The 15,621-nt window shown below is 40.5% G+C and overlaps 1 protein-coding gene across 1 annotated transcript in view; it reads left to right on the top strand.

The window, feature by feature from the left end:
* LOC139749382 (uncharacterized) overlaps nt 1–15,621 on the top strand; it is a 205,282-nt gene that overhangs the window by 159,995 nt on the left and 29,666 nt on the right. The window contains exon 11 of the mRNA XM_071663166.1: nt 8,501–8,671. Within this exon, the coding sequence (XP_071519267.1) occupies nt 8,501–8,671 (171 nt within the window). The remainder of the gene's footprint in view (nt 1–8,500; nt 8,672–15,621) is intronic.

Raw genomic sequence — 15,621 nt, 5'->3', positions numbered from 1 at the left:
GCAAGAAAGGGTAGTTTTTTCAGTCATCTGTCACCAAATGGGTATCAGCCTGTATGGTTGTATCAGTACACATTGTATATCTTTCTTTTTTTATGTATTTCTGTGTAGTGCTGTGGAAAGACCTTACAAGTGGGTATAGGTTAATAGTACCTCTCTTGGATAGTGATTTATATTTGGTGTCTGCCTTGCATAAATTGCTTGTTTTGCCTTGATGATTTTAGAAGACTGGCTTCTTGGCACATATACATTACGGTATTGCACATAAAGGTTTTCTCCGCTTTTATAAGTTGTCCCACGGCAGCTTAGGGTAATACTTCAGTAAATTTGAAGGTAGGACTAACTAAAGTATAGAAAAGCTGTGGCTTAAAAAATAGAAAGAAAATAGTAATGGTATATTTATTTATTATTAATTTATTATTTTTTATTATATACTTAATCGCTGTTTCCCGCATCGGCAAGGTAGTTCCAGGAAACAGGCGAAGAATGGCCCATCCACTCACATACTCATATATATACATAAATGCCCATACACGCACATATACATACATATACATATCAACATATACATACACATAAACAGACATATACATATATGCACATGTACATATTCCTACTTGCTTGCCTTCATTCCTGGCGCTACCCCGCCCCACAGGAAACAGGATCGCTACCCCCTGCTTCAGCGAGGTTGCGCCAGAAAAAGAGAGAAGAAAGGCCACATTTGTTCACACTTGATCACCATTTCCCACATGAGCTAGTTAGTGCCAGGAAACAGACAAACAAAGACCCATCCACTCATGTACACATATTTTTTTTTTTTTTTTTTTGCTTTGTCGCTGTCTCCCGCGTTTGCGAGGTAGCGTAAGGAAACAGACGAAAGAAATGGCCCAACCCACCCCCATACACATATATATACATACGTCCACACACGCAAATATACATACCTACACAGCTTTCCATGGTTTACCCCAGACGCTTCACAAGCCTTGATTCAATCCACTGACAGCACATCAACCCCGGTATACCACATCGCTCCAATTCACTCTATTCCTTGCCCTCCTTTCACCCTCCTGCATGTTCAGGCCCCGATCACACAAAATCTTTTTCACTCCATCTTTCCACCTCCAATTTGGTCTCCCTCTTCTCCTCGTTCCCTCCACCTCCGACACATATATTCTCTTGGTCAATCTTTCCTCACTCATTCTCTCCATGTGCCCAAACCATTTCAAAACACCCTCTTCTGCTCTCTCAACCACGCTCTTTTTATTTCCACACATCTCTCTTACCCTTATGTTACTTACTCAATCAAACCACCTCACACCACACATTGTCCTCAAACATCTCATTTCCAGCACATCCATCCTCCTGCGCACAACTCTATCCATGGCCCACGCCTCGCAACCATACAACAACATATATGTACACACACATATATATATATATATATATATATATATATATATATATTCTTTCTTTTCTTTCAAACTATTCGCCATTTCCCGCATTAGCGAGGTAGCGTTAAGAACAGAGGACTGGGCCTTTGAGGGAATACCCTCACCTGGCCCAATTCTCTGTTCCTTCTTTTGGGGGGAAAAAAAAAAAAAAAAAAAAAAAAAAAAAAACGAGAGGGGAGGATTTCCAGCCCCCCGCTCCCTCCCCTTTTAGTCGCCTTCTACGACACGCAGGGAATACGTGGGAAGTATTCTTAATCCCCTATCCCCAGGGATAATATATATATATATATATATATATATATATATATATATATATATATATATATATATATATATATATATGTACATACACGCACATACATGTACATATACATATTCTTATATATACATATATGTACTTACATATACATATTTATACATATACACATACACACATACACATTTGTACTTGCTCACCTTCATCCATTCCCTGTACCATCCTGCCCCACAGGAAACATAGTTATAATTTGTGTTTGAAATATATAAACTAGGTCTTACACCGTTGAAGCATCTCTACAGTAAAATGACAGTAAGTAAGCAAAAGTTGTAGAAGTGTGTGCATAGGAAATACTATTTTTCACTAAATACCACTCGTATAGTATTGACAAGTGCCTAAAAGCTGCACATAGTTGTGATGCTGGCTTTCAGTCTGCTTATAATGGCAGTGCCTTGTTTTTCATAATCTGATTTTCGTTAATCTACACTGCTTTATCTGCAAAAGTTGAGTTTGCCATTTATAGCAGTGGTAGATCATCATCCTAAAGTGAAAATTGTTTGACATTTAAGGTAAGATGATGAGGTAAATGAAAAATTGTATAAAAGAAAGAAAAATGGACACTATTATAATCATCATTATCAGGTTGGGATATCTGAAAGTGTTTGAATGTAACCAAAATGAGAAGAAAGAGATAGGTAATTTGTTGTATCTCTGAGTGAAATAAAATTCAAGTGCATGGTGGAAGAATGGGAATGCCTTAGGGGCAAAGTCAGGGATTAGTGTGAAGGCTAAAAAAGTGGTAACACTTTTGCTGAAGAACTCCATTGCAGTGTATACACATTTTTAAGGTGAAGCCAGTGTGATTGACTGGTATGGTGGCTAGCTGTGATATGGGACATTCACTTTTTGTCATTGTTTTGGAGGGTGGTGTCAAATATCTTCTTTTTTAGGATGTCAAGAACAGCATCAAATCCTTTGTTGATGTCTGTTTCCATTAGTAGTGTCTTGGAGGTGGATTTTGGTTGATTGAAACCATCTAGGATATGTTGTGTGAGGTTTCTGTGATATCTGGAGTAATTGGGTTTGAAGCCATAATGTGTAGGTGAGAGTGAGATACTTTGCTGATTCTGCTGTGGATCAATTTTTCACAGTTTTGATACTAAAGACACAAATGACCTAGGGCAGTAAGAGAAGGGGGTTATGGGATTGGTATTATGGTTACAGGTTTCTTGATTTTAGGGATTTTGTTGTGTAGCCAGGAGTGGTTGAGGATATCTGTAAGTGTTTAGATTGCAACTTGGCCAAAAATTTTTATGTGAGAGTTCTCATGGCCTGTGCATATATGAGTGTTAATAGAGTCATCTTGCTTGTCGTGACAGTGTGAGTGAAACATCACAGTTGATGAAGCTGTTGTCAAAGAGCTTCTTACTTCAAAGGAGTCCATCTAGTCCCTGCTTCTGAGTGTAGTTTCAGGATATCCTGTTAAATGGGTTGCAAGGCAACACCAGGACCCTCTCTAAAAGTGATGATAATGATTATAATGATAAAAAGAATATATATATATATATATATATATATATATATATATATATATATGGGAAGGAGACTTGTGTGAGGAAGTACCAGGAAAGACTGAGTGCAGAATGGAAAAAGGTGAGAACAATGGAAGTAAGGGGAGTGGGGGAGGAATGGGATGTATTTAGGGAATCAGTGATGGATTGCGCAAAAGATGCTTGTGGCATGAGAAGAGTGGAGGTGGGTTGATTAGAAAGGGTAGTGAGTGGTGGGATGAAGAAGTAAGATTATTAGTGAATGAGAAGAGAGAGGCATTTGGACGATTTTTGCAGGGAGAAAATGCAATTGAGTTGGAGATGTATAAAAGAAAGAGACAGGAGATCAAGAGAAAGGTGCAAGAGGTGAAAAAGTGGGCAAATGAGAGTTGGGGTGAGAGAGTATCATTAAATTTTAGGGAGAACAAAAAGATGTTCTGGAAGGAGGTAAATAAAGTGCGTAAGACAAGGGAGCAAATGGGAACTTCAGTGAAGGGTGCAAATGGGGAGGTGATAACAAGTAGTGGTGATGTGAGAAGGAGATGGAGTGAGTATTTTGAAGGTTTGTTGAATGTGTTTGATGATAGAGTGGCAGATATAGGGTGTTTTGGTCGAGATGGTGTGCAAAGTGAGAGGGTTAGGGAAAATGATTTGGTAAACAGAGAAGAGGTAGTAAAAGCTTTGTGGAAGATGAAAGCTGGCAAGGCAGCAGGTTTGGATGGTATTGCAGTGGAATTTATTAAAAAAGGGCGTGACTGTATTATTGACTGGTTGGTAAGGTTATTTAATGTATGTATGACTCATGGTGAGGTGCCTGAGGATTGGCAGAATGTGTGCATAGTGCCATCGTACAAAGGCAAAGGGGATAAGAGTGAGTGCTCAAATTACAGAGGTGTAAGTTTGTTGAGTATTCCTGGTAAATTATTTTTTTTTTTTTTTTTTTTTTTTTTGCCGCTGTCTCCCGCGTTTGTGAGGTAGCGCAAGGAAACAGACGAAAGAAATGGCCCAACCCGCCCCCATACACATGTATATACATACGTCCACACACGCAAATATACATACCTACACAGCTTTCCATGGTTTACCCCAGACGCTTCACATGCCTTGATTCAATCCACTGACAGCACATCAACCCCGGTATACCACATCGCTCCAATTCACTCTATTCCTTGCCCTCCTTTCACCCTCCTGCATGTTCAGGCCCCGATCACACAAAATCTTTTTCACTCCATCTTTCCACCTCCAATTTGGTCTCCCTCTTCACCTCGTTCCCTCCACCTCCGACACATATATTCTCTTGGTCAATCTTTCCTCACTCATTCTCTCCATGTGCCCGAACCATTTCAAAACACCCTCTTCTGCTCTCTCAACCACGCTCTTTTTATTTCCACACATCTCTCTTACCCTTACGTTACTTACTCGATCAAACCACCTCACACCACACATTGTCCTCAAACATCTCATTTCCAGCACATCCATCCTCCTGCGCACAACTCTATCCATAGCCCACGCCTCGCAACCATACAACATCGTTGGAACCACTATTCCTTCAAACATACCCATTTTTGCTTTCCGAGATAATGTTCTCGACTTCCACACATTCTTCAAGGCTCCCAGAATTTTCGCCCCCTCCCCCACCCTATGATCCACTTCCGCTTCCATGGTTCCATCCGCTGCCAGATCCACTCCCAGATATCTAAAACACTTTACTTCCTCCAGTTTTTCTCCATTCAAACTCACCTCCCAATTGACTTGACCCTCAACCCTACTGTACCTAATAACCTTGCTCTTATTCACATTTACTCTTAACTTTCTTCTTTCACACATTTTACCAAACTCAGTCACCAGCTTCTGCAGTTTCTCACATGAATCAGCCACCAGCGCTGTATCATCAGCGAACAACAACTGACTCACTTCCCAAGCTCTCTCATCCCCAACAGACTTCATACTTGCCCCTCTTTCCAAAACTCTTGCATTCACCTCCCTAACAACCCCATCCATAATCAAATTAAACAACCATGGAGACATCACACACCCCTGCCGCAAACCTACATTCACTGAGAACCAATCACTTTCCTCTCTTCCTACACGTACACATGCCTTACATCCTCGATAAAAACTTTTCACTGCTTCTAACAACTTGCCTCCCACACCATATATTCTTAATACCTTCCACAGAGCCTCTCTATCAACTCTATCATATGCCTTCTCCAGATCCATAAATGCTACATACAAATCCATTTGCTTTTCTAAGTATTTCTCACATACATTCTTCAAAGCAAACACCTGATCCACACATCCTCTACCACTTCTGAAACCACTTCTGAAATTATATGGGAGGGTATTGATTGAGAGGGTGAAGGCATGTACAGAGCATCAGATTGGGGAAGAGCAGTGTGGTTTCAGAAGTGGTAGAGGATGTGTGGATCAGGTGTTTGCTTTGAAGAATGTATGTGAGAAATACTTAGAAAAGCAAATGGATTTGTATGTAGCATTTATGGATCTGGAGAAGGCATATAATAGAGTTGATAGAGATGCTCTGTGGAAGGTATTAAGAATATATGGTGTGGGAGGCAAGTTGTTAGAAGCAGTGAAAAGTTTTTATTGAGGATGTAAGGCATGTGTATGTGTAGGAAGAGAGGAAAGTGATTGGTTCTCAGTGAATGTAGGTTTGCGGCAGGGGTGTGTGATGTCTCCATGGTTGTTTAATTTGATTATGGATGGGGTTGTTAGTTGTTAGGGAGGTGAATGCAAGAGTTTTGGAAACCTCTGAGGGGCAAGTATGAAGTGTGTTGTGGATGAGAGAGCTTGGGAAATGAGTCAGTTGTTGTTCGCTGATGATACAGTGCTGGTGGCTGATTGATGTAAGAAACTTCAGAAGCTGGTGACTGAGTTTGGTAAAGTGTGTGAAAGAAGAAAGTTAAGAGTAAATGTGAATAAGAGCAAGGTTATTAGGTACAGTAGGGTTGAGGGTCAAGTCAATTGGGAGGTAAGTTTGAATGGAGAAAAACTGGAGGAAGTAAAGTGTTTTAGATATCTGGGAGTGGATCTGGCAGCGGATGGAACCATGAAAGCGGAAGTGGATCATAGGGTGGGGGAGGGGGCGAAAATCCTGGGAGCCTTGAAGAAAGTGTGGAAGTTGAGAACATTATCTCGGAAAGCAAAAATGGGTATATTTGAAGGAATAGTTGTTCCAACAATGTTGTATGGTTGCGAGGCGTGGGCTATGGATAGAGTTGTGCGCAGGAGGATGGATGTGCTGGAAATGAGATGTTTGAGGACAATGTGTGGTGTGAGGTGGTTTGATCGAGTAAGTAACGTAAGGGTAAGAGAGATGTGCGGAAATAAAAAGAGCGTGGTTGAGAGAGCAGAAGAGGGTGTTTTGAAATGGTTTGGGCACATGGAGAGAATGAGTGAGGAAAGATTGACCAAGAGGATATATGTGTCGGAGGTGGAGGGAACGAGGAGAAGTGGGAGACCAAATTGGAGGTGGAAAGATGGAGTGAAAAAGATTTTGTGTGATCGGGGCCTGAACATGCAGGAGGGTGAAAGGCGTGCAAGGAATAGAGTGAATTGGATTGATGTGGTATACCAGGGTTGACGTGCTGTCAGTGGATTGAATCAGGGCATGTGAAGCGTCTGGGGTAAACCATGGAAAGCTGTGTAGGTATGTATATTTGCGTGTGTGGACGTATGTATATACATGTGTATGGGGTGGGTTGGGCCATTTCTTTCGTCTGTTTCCTTGCGCTACCTCGCAAACGCGGGAGACAGGGGCAAAAAAAAAATATATATATATATGTGTGTGTGTGTGTGTGGTGTGAGGTGGTTTGACCGAGTAAGTAATGAAAGGGTGAGAGAGATGTGTGGTAATAAAAAGAGTGTGGTTGTGGGAGCAGAAGAGGGTGTTTTGAAATGGTTTGGTCAAATGGAGAGAATGAATGAGGAAAGATTGACAAAATAGGATATATGTGTCAGAGGTGGAGGGAACGAGGAGAGTGGGAGACCAAATTGGTGGTGGAAAGATGGAGTGAAAAAGATTTTGAGCTATCGAGGCCTGAACATACAGGAGGGTGAAAGGCGCGCAAGGAACAGATTGAATTGGAATGACGTGTTATACCGGGGTCGACGTGCTGTCAATGGATTGAACCAGGGCATGTGAAGCGTCTGGGGTAAACCATGGAAAGTTGTGTGGGGCCTGGATGTGGAAAGGGAGCTGTGGTTTTGGTGCATTATTACAATACAGCTAGAGACTGAGTGTGAACGAATGTGGCCTTAGTTGTCTTTCCTAGCGCTACCTCGCACACATGAGGGGGGGAGGGGGTAGGTTATTCCATGTGTGGCAAGGTGGCGATGGGAATGAATAAAGGCAGGCAGTATGAATCATGTACATGTGTATATATGTATATGTCTGTGTGTGTATATATATGTATACATTGAGATGTATAGGTATGTATATTTGCGTGTGTGGACGTGTATATATATACATGTGTATGTGGGTGGGTTGGGCCATTCTTTCAGCTGTTTCCTTGTGCTACCTCGCAAAAATATATATATATATATATATATATATATATATATATATATATTTTTTCTTTCATACTATACGCCATTTCCCGCCTCAGCGAGGTAGCGTTAAGAACAGAGGACTGGGCCTCTGAGGGAATATCCTCACCCGGCCCCCTTCTCTGTTCCTTCCTTTGGGGGGGGGGGGGGGGGAAATTATATATATCATATAATAAGGATATATTTATAAATATAATAGTGCTTGTGTAAGCTCTGCATATTGAGTAGGTTACTCAAGAATTTACTTACACTTACTAAACTAAACAGTTGCTTGTTGAATGCTGCTGTAGTTTGGCGTATGAATGCTTGACTGACCTAAGGACATATGCTTCTTTTTCTTGTCTTTGGTATGCATCTCCCTTCATTCAATCTTGTAGCTGCCTTGATGCTTTTATCTTTCAACATTCTTAATTCTACCTCAACAAATAACTGTGCTAGCACTCCCAACTTGATTTGGAGAACTGTGAACTAGACTTGATGACTGACATGGCCTTCTGTATTGGCATGAGTCTGTCAGGGGTGATTATAGTTGCTGTTACAGCCATCCCTCAGATGACCCCACTACCGACAAGGCTCCTGCCATCCACCTTAGAGACAGCCAAACCACGTATCATCTGCTATTCTGATGACCTATGTCTCAAACTCATCTCTCTTTTCTTGCTTTCCTGGGCCTGTAGAAGATGCCACGTATGCTGCTGAAGACAGGCTAGACACCTTGATTAAGAGCTTGGCCAAAGACACTTCAGTACCAAGCTATTTGGACAGTACAGTCAATGAACTGGCCAGGGCTAAGCCTAGTAAGAAAGAGGTCGGGGCAGAGGCCTTGCCACAGCCCACAGGGGCCATAGGTAAGAGTGGTCAGTGTTGCTATAGATTAGTGGCACAGTATGGCTGTAAAACAGGCTGCTTGATCTGGTAAATATATATTTATGATGATTTACTACTGGCTAAGTCTTATCCTTGAGAGATTAATAGTTACACAATCTAAGAAAGTCTCAAGCAGGCCCTCATTGTTGCTTTGGGAATTTCATCATGAGTCTCCTTTTCAGGGTTTTCTGGCTAACCCATATATGATAATGGCAGTGATATTAGTAAGAGTAATACTTGTAGTGTTGATAGTGTATGAAGTACTTAAAGCTATGCCTGTTCTGCAGTTTGCTGACATTCAGTTTGTTGAATATAACCTATCTAATTGAATTAATGAATTGTTTTGAACTAACAAAACTGAAAGATATTTATCCTTCGTAAAATTTAAGCAGCATGGCACCAAGTTGTATAGTCTGACTTCTTTATGCATACATATACAATAATTTTGCTTGATTTACATCTACATAGAATTCACCAGTGTTTATTTTGGTTTTACTTTTGTAGCAGTAGTATATGGATCTATCTAGAATATACCAAAAGTCTGTTACGATAATTTTTCTGCTTTTTCATGGGTTGAGGGCAGGTGCCATTTTTATGACTAGTGTAGTCTCTGCTAGAAATTCCAAGCTGAAAACACTAAAGAAAGAAAATTGTTCAGATTAGTAGTGAGTAGTTGGACTGTAACTTTTTAATGTTAGCACCACTGAACCACCACCATAAATATTCAGGTTATTCGCATTCACTTCCCATTAACAAAACCAGTAATTTTTGCTAGTAGTAAATGTTGTTGTAGCTGATTTTTGCTGGTAGTAACTGTTGTTGTAGCTGTTCAGACTTTTCTCAAATGAAATTATTTTATTGTTGGAGATTTTCTCATAGAAAAGATAATCTCAGGCTCCTCTCAAGGAAAGGGTCCTTAAGCATTTCAATTACTTTCTGAACTGGAAAGAAGCCTTCACTGAGCTTCTTCATTGTTAACTGGTGTTAAGGATCAATTTCTTGTGACTCTTCTTGATCCTCTTTTTGCCTTGCAATCTACTCCACCAACTCCTTAGCAGACAGTTCCTCCTGGTAGGATTAATTGAGTTCATGCTCTTTGATATCATCATATCCCTCTCTCTGTTCCTGCTTTGGAACATTCGAAAATGTGGCTGCGTAATCTTGCCTGCTGTTAAATCACTCACTTCTTTCCAGCTTTTGGTGATGATGGCATCCTTGCTATTGAACACCTTTTCGAAGTCACATATGGGAGGCTTGTCTTCTCTATCATTGTATGCTGGAATTAAGGAAATGTATGCTTAAGATAATACAATTAAATATTTGAAATAATTTCTTGGTTAAGCAGTTAGGTGAGCAAAGCATCATTCATGTAATTAGGTTGTCCAGGGGTTTTGTCCTCACAGTTATATAAAAGTTCATAGCAGACACTGTCCATGTACCTACCTTCAGAGCTATGACCCCATGCCCTCTTATTCACTTTCCCTTTAATGCCCTGGGATTTTCACGGTGTAAACCAGCGGTGGTTTACACCTAAAATCACCAGCAGCATTAGAACGCAGATGAGTGAGCCTGTCCTTGGATGCCTTGATTCCAGGTGCTAATTGTTTCTCTTTTGGGACGTAGGATCTTTTCAACATCTTCCAGAAGAGTCCAGTTTCCTTGTTGTTAAATTACTGATGAGGGGTGTATCCTCATTCTTTTATGTTCTCAAACACTTCCACAAATTCAAGGGCAGCAGGTTCATGAGTGCTGATATCCTTTCTCTTTATGTTGATGTCATGAGGATTGTGACATTGCTTGAACTTTTCCAACCAGCCCTTGCTTGTCTGAAATGGCATGGTAGGTGAGGGGGAACCAATCTTTTCTTCATAATGTCTGTACAACTTTAGGGTGTTCTTTTGTATCAAAAACTGTTGATTGGAACTCGTTTCTCATTTTGCTCCTTTAGCTAAACAGGTTGTGTGTGCTCCACTTTTTCAAAGACTCGGCCAAACCTGGGTTTCTTGCCTGAGTCTTTAGCTTAAGTGATCCTGATGAAGTCTTAGAAATAATGTTCTTCTTTTGAGAGGCACCACTCATGATATGAAATGTAGACTTGTTGACCCAATAGAGGCTTGCTACATTACTCAGCCAGTCACCACCTTGTAGTTTTTGATAATAGCTAATTTGTCTTCCAAAGAGGTGCTCTGCTTTTTCTAACTTGGCACATCCTTATATTGAGAAGTAGCTGGGTGTTTTGGTCCCATTGCTAAAAAATACTACAGGAAGATTTTATTCACAAACGTAGTAGAACAACCGATGACACACACGCGGTAACTGATCCTACCCACTAGCTGTTCCAACCCCTTTCCATAGTGTATCAGGATATGTGTGAAGAATGCTTTATGCAGTTCAGATTGGCAAAAAAATTATTAATTTCTGTAAGTTATTAGTGTTATGTTTTATTTTTAATTTTTTTGGACAAAAAATATGAGCACATCACACATGCATTAAATAACCATAAGTAAAAAGTCAGTGCATGCGGTAAACAAACAACTAAGGAAAACAAATGGTGAAATTCCCAACCTAATGTCAAAGTAATTCTAGGTAACCATAAAGAATCCACGTTACTAAGTTTGAAATGACTAAAAAATTATATGAGTATCCCATACAGAAACCAGATATGTATGATGAAAAAACAACTGAGAAAAATAATCAAAAATTCAATTGGTTCTCAGTATCATAGCATCCAGATGCATTACAAAACTGCTGTATCATTGTCAGAGAGTAGTCTCGTCAAAGAAGTTCTTGCCTGAAAGGAGTTCACTCACCCCTACTAATGAGTATAGTGCGGCAACAGGACCATTTCAGAAAGGGATCATGAAATAATGTCTCCATTGTTGTTTAATTTGTTTGTGGATAGGGTTGTTAGGGAGGTGAATGCAAGAGTTTTGGACAGAGGGGCCAGTATGCAGTCTGTTGTAGATGAGACGGCTTGGGAAGTGAGTCAGTTGTTGTTCCCTGATTATACAGCGCTGGTGGCTGATTCAGGTGAGAAACTGCAGAAGCTGGTGACTGAGTTTGGTAAAGTGCATGAAAAAAGAAAGCTGGGAGTAAGTGTGAATAAGAGCATGGTTTTTAGGTACCGTAGGGTTGAGGGACAAGTCAGTTGGAAGGTAAGTTTGAATGGAGAAAAACTGGAGGAAGTGAAGTGTTTTAGATATCTGGGAGTGGATTTGGCAGCGGATGGAACCATGGAAGTGGAAGTGAGTCAAAGGGTTGGGGAGGGGGCGAAGGTTCTGGGAGCATTGAAGAATGTGTGGAAGGCGAGAACATAATCTCGGAAAGCAAAAATAGGTATGTTTGAAGGAATAGTGGTTCCAACAATGTTATATGGTTGCGAGGTGTGGGCTATAGATAGAGTTGTGAGGAGGAGGGTGGATGTGTTGGAAATGAGATGTTTGAGGACAATATGTGGTGTGAGGTGGTTTGATCGAGTAAGTAATGAAAGTGTAAGAGAGATGTGTGGTAATAAAAAGAGTGTGGTTGAGAGAGTAGAAGAGGGTGTTTTGAAATGGTTTGGTCTCATGAAGAGAATGAGTGAGGAAAGATTGACAAAGAGGATATATGTGTCAGAGGTGGAGGGAATGAGGAGAAGTGGGAGACCAAATTGGAGGTGGAAAGATGGGGTGAAAAAGATTTTGAGTGATCGGGGCCTGAACATGCAGGAGGGTGAAAGGCGTGCAAGGAATAGAGTGAATTGGAACGATGTGGTATACCGGGGTTGATGTGTTGTCAGTGGATTAAACCAGGGCATGTGAAGTGTCTGGGGTGAACCATGGAAAGTTTTGTAGGGCCTGGATATGGAAAGGGAGCTGTGGTTTCGGTGCATTATACATGACAGCTAGAGACTGAGTGTGAACGAATGTGGCCTTTGTTGTCTTTTCTTAGCGCTACCTCATGCACATGCGGGGGGAGGTGGGTTGTCATTTCATGTGTGGCGGGGTGGCGATGGGAATGAATAAGGGCAGACAGTATGAATTATGTACATGTGTATATATGTATATGTGTGTGTGTATATATATGTATACGTTGAGGTGTATAGGTATGTATATGTGCATGTGTAGACGTGTATGTATATACATGTGTATGTGGGTGTGTTGGGCCATTCTTTCGTCTGTTTCCTTGCGCTACCTTTCTAACTCGGGAGACAGCGACAAAGTATAATAAATGAATAAATGTAAATATGGTTGAGCGGGGTAGCAGGTAAGTGGGCTAATATCATTGGATTATGTATTGATTGATATGTATGCTAAAGAGATACTTATGATTGTAAGTGTGTTGATAGGGGCTGTTGGGTTGGCTGATCACTTTTTGGTGGAGGCAAAAATGAAAGTTTACAGAGGCTTTAGGACAAGAGGGAATGGTTTGGGTTGGAAGAGTGTGGTGAAAGTGAGTGAGCTCAAAAATGAAGCTTGTGCAGCAGCGCAACCACTTCCCAATCACCCACCCACAAGTAGAATAGTAAGGTTAACCCAGCCCTTCACTATGGCAACCTCTTCTCATAGATCCATTTACCCCTGACAAACACAACACAAACAGAATATGCATTCGGTGAAATAACTCAACAAGCACTAAACATATGATTAATAAACATATAATTTGTAAATACCACCCCACCTAACACATACCGATCTGAAACCACATTCCTAGACACACACCAGTTTAACACTCATGCCTGTGCTTGGAATTTTACCTATCCCCACATCACAAGACCAATTCAACATAGCATGCGGTCCTTCATGCCCATGATGGAACAACCACAGTTAAGATGCTTAACACTCATTGATCAGTTTTCATGCACTCTCTGTTCATAGATGCATACACAACATCACTACACTTTATGGCCTATGATATGACCTATGAACCTGCCCACTGGACACAGCTGGCCTCCTGAGTACTGTGGAATTGCATGAAGATTGAAGGGCCCCCAAGGACAGGAAGTAAATGAAAAAATACAGTATTTGTTAAAAGTAAAGGATAAGCACAAATAAGAGCTAACATTTTATATGGCCATTGTACAGTGCTGAAGTTAATGCATAGATCCCCAGCTTTGATTGCAAAAAGTACAGAGGAAAGTCTTCCAAGGATAATTGGCATTGAATATGGAAGGATTGTGATTTAATTGACAAGTAAACTCTTTTCAGGGATAGAAAGTGGATTCAGGAAGGAAAAAGTGTGTTTAGACCAGATTGTTGCACTATTACAGGTAACAGAGAGCTTTAGGGAAAAAATTTGTATTTAGCATTTACTGATTTCCAAAAGACTTGAAGTTGAGTTTATAGGAAAACTTTTTAGGAAGTTTTGATTCTATATGTTCTGCTGCCTTTGGACCAAACCAGGGTGTGTGATGTGGCTGGGGTAAACCTTGGAAATGCTGTGGGGCTTGGCTGTGGATAGAGAGCTGTGATTTCTATGCATTGCATGTGACAGCTGGAGAATGGATGTGAGTGAATGTGGCCTTTTTTTTTCTGTTCCTGGCTATACTCTAATGCTAGAAATGGTAATTGAGTATGAAGGAAAGAAAAGAAGTTTTGTATATTTACTTCCTACCCCAAGAATCCCATATGTCTTTATGAGGCTTTTGTAGAGCTTATAAAGCCAGCCATGTCCACCAGTCAGGATCATAGGTCATAAAGTGTGGTGATGTTTGTATGCATCTATATGCAGAGGGTGGAGGGTGATAGCTATTTGAAAGGAGCTTGTAGTTTAACTAGATGGAATGAAGAAAGAAATAAGGGAGTGTATGAGAGATTTGGTATGGCAGGGAGTGCAAGGAGAATGAATTGTGGAATGGTAGAGTTGATGAAATGTAATAATTTAAGGTGTTTTGGGCATGTAGAAAGAATGCAAGACAAGGAGTTTACTTGTTGAGTGTATGATAGTACGATTAAAGAGGTTTGTGTGAGAGGAAGACCACCTGTGACATGGGGAAATAGATTGAGAGAATACTGAGAAAAATGGTGGGAAAAGGCATGGAATGGTGTATATAAGGGAGGCATATAGGGACAGGGATAAGTGGACACCCTTTTGCAGTGGCTATCTCCTTGATAGGAGTTCCTTGAGGGAATGGGCATCAGAGTTATAGATGAATTAAGTTGTAAGTGTGCTCATTGTCTTTATTATGGTAATTTCATTGTGGGCATGAAGAGTTTGGGGACATATGGAATTGTTGACTGTTGTATTTTAGAGACGTGACTCGTATTTGTCTGGGGAATGTGGTTTCAAATTGATGTGTGTCTGGTATGGTGTTATTAAGAATGAATTTTAAGGGTTTAGTGCCTGTCGGGCCATTCCGGTGTGTATGTGTTTTTTTCGGTGTTACTTGTATTAGATATATATTTTTTTCATACTTATGCATTGTCTCCTGCTGTGATAGAGAGTTAGTACTAGGAACAGATGAAGAATTGGACTCGCTTATTTACACCCACTTTCTAGCTGTCATGTATGATACACCAAATCTAGGGCCCCCTATCTAAAATCAGGTCCCACGTACTTCTTTTTGGTTTCTTGTCACTTCTTCATGTGCCTTGGTTCAGGCCATTGACAGCATGTTGTTCCATACAAACCACATTTTTTCAGTTTGCTAGATCCCTTGCATAGTGGCTACTGCCCTTATATGTCAGCTGGTTCACATTTAGAATTAGGCATCATCATCAACTTTGTGTGCCTCGCATTGAGAGCTGGAAATGAGTTTTGAAAATTTTTTTTCATCTTATTGTTTGGAAGTGAACCAAATGATTACAGTTCATTGAAGGTGGCTTGGTGATACTGATTTCAGTAACATTATTTTAATGGTATCAATCAATATTATCAGGACAGTATTGAGCTACTTGGTAGTCTTTATATGAAATACATTTTCATTCTTTACATTATTTCTTGTAGAATATTC

Source organism: Panulirus ornatus, chromosome 7 (genome assembly GCF_036320965.1).
Source record: "Panulirus ornatus isolate Po-2019 chromosome 7, ASM3632096v1, whole genome shotgun sequence".
NCBI classification, from domain to species: Eukaryota; Metazoa; Arthropoda; class Malacostraca; order Decapoda; family Palinuridae; genus Panulirus; species Panulirus ornatus.
This window is presented reverse-complemented; position numbering and strand designations above follow the sequence as displayed.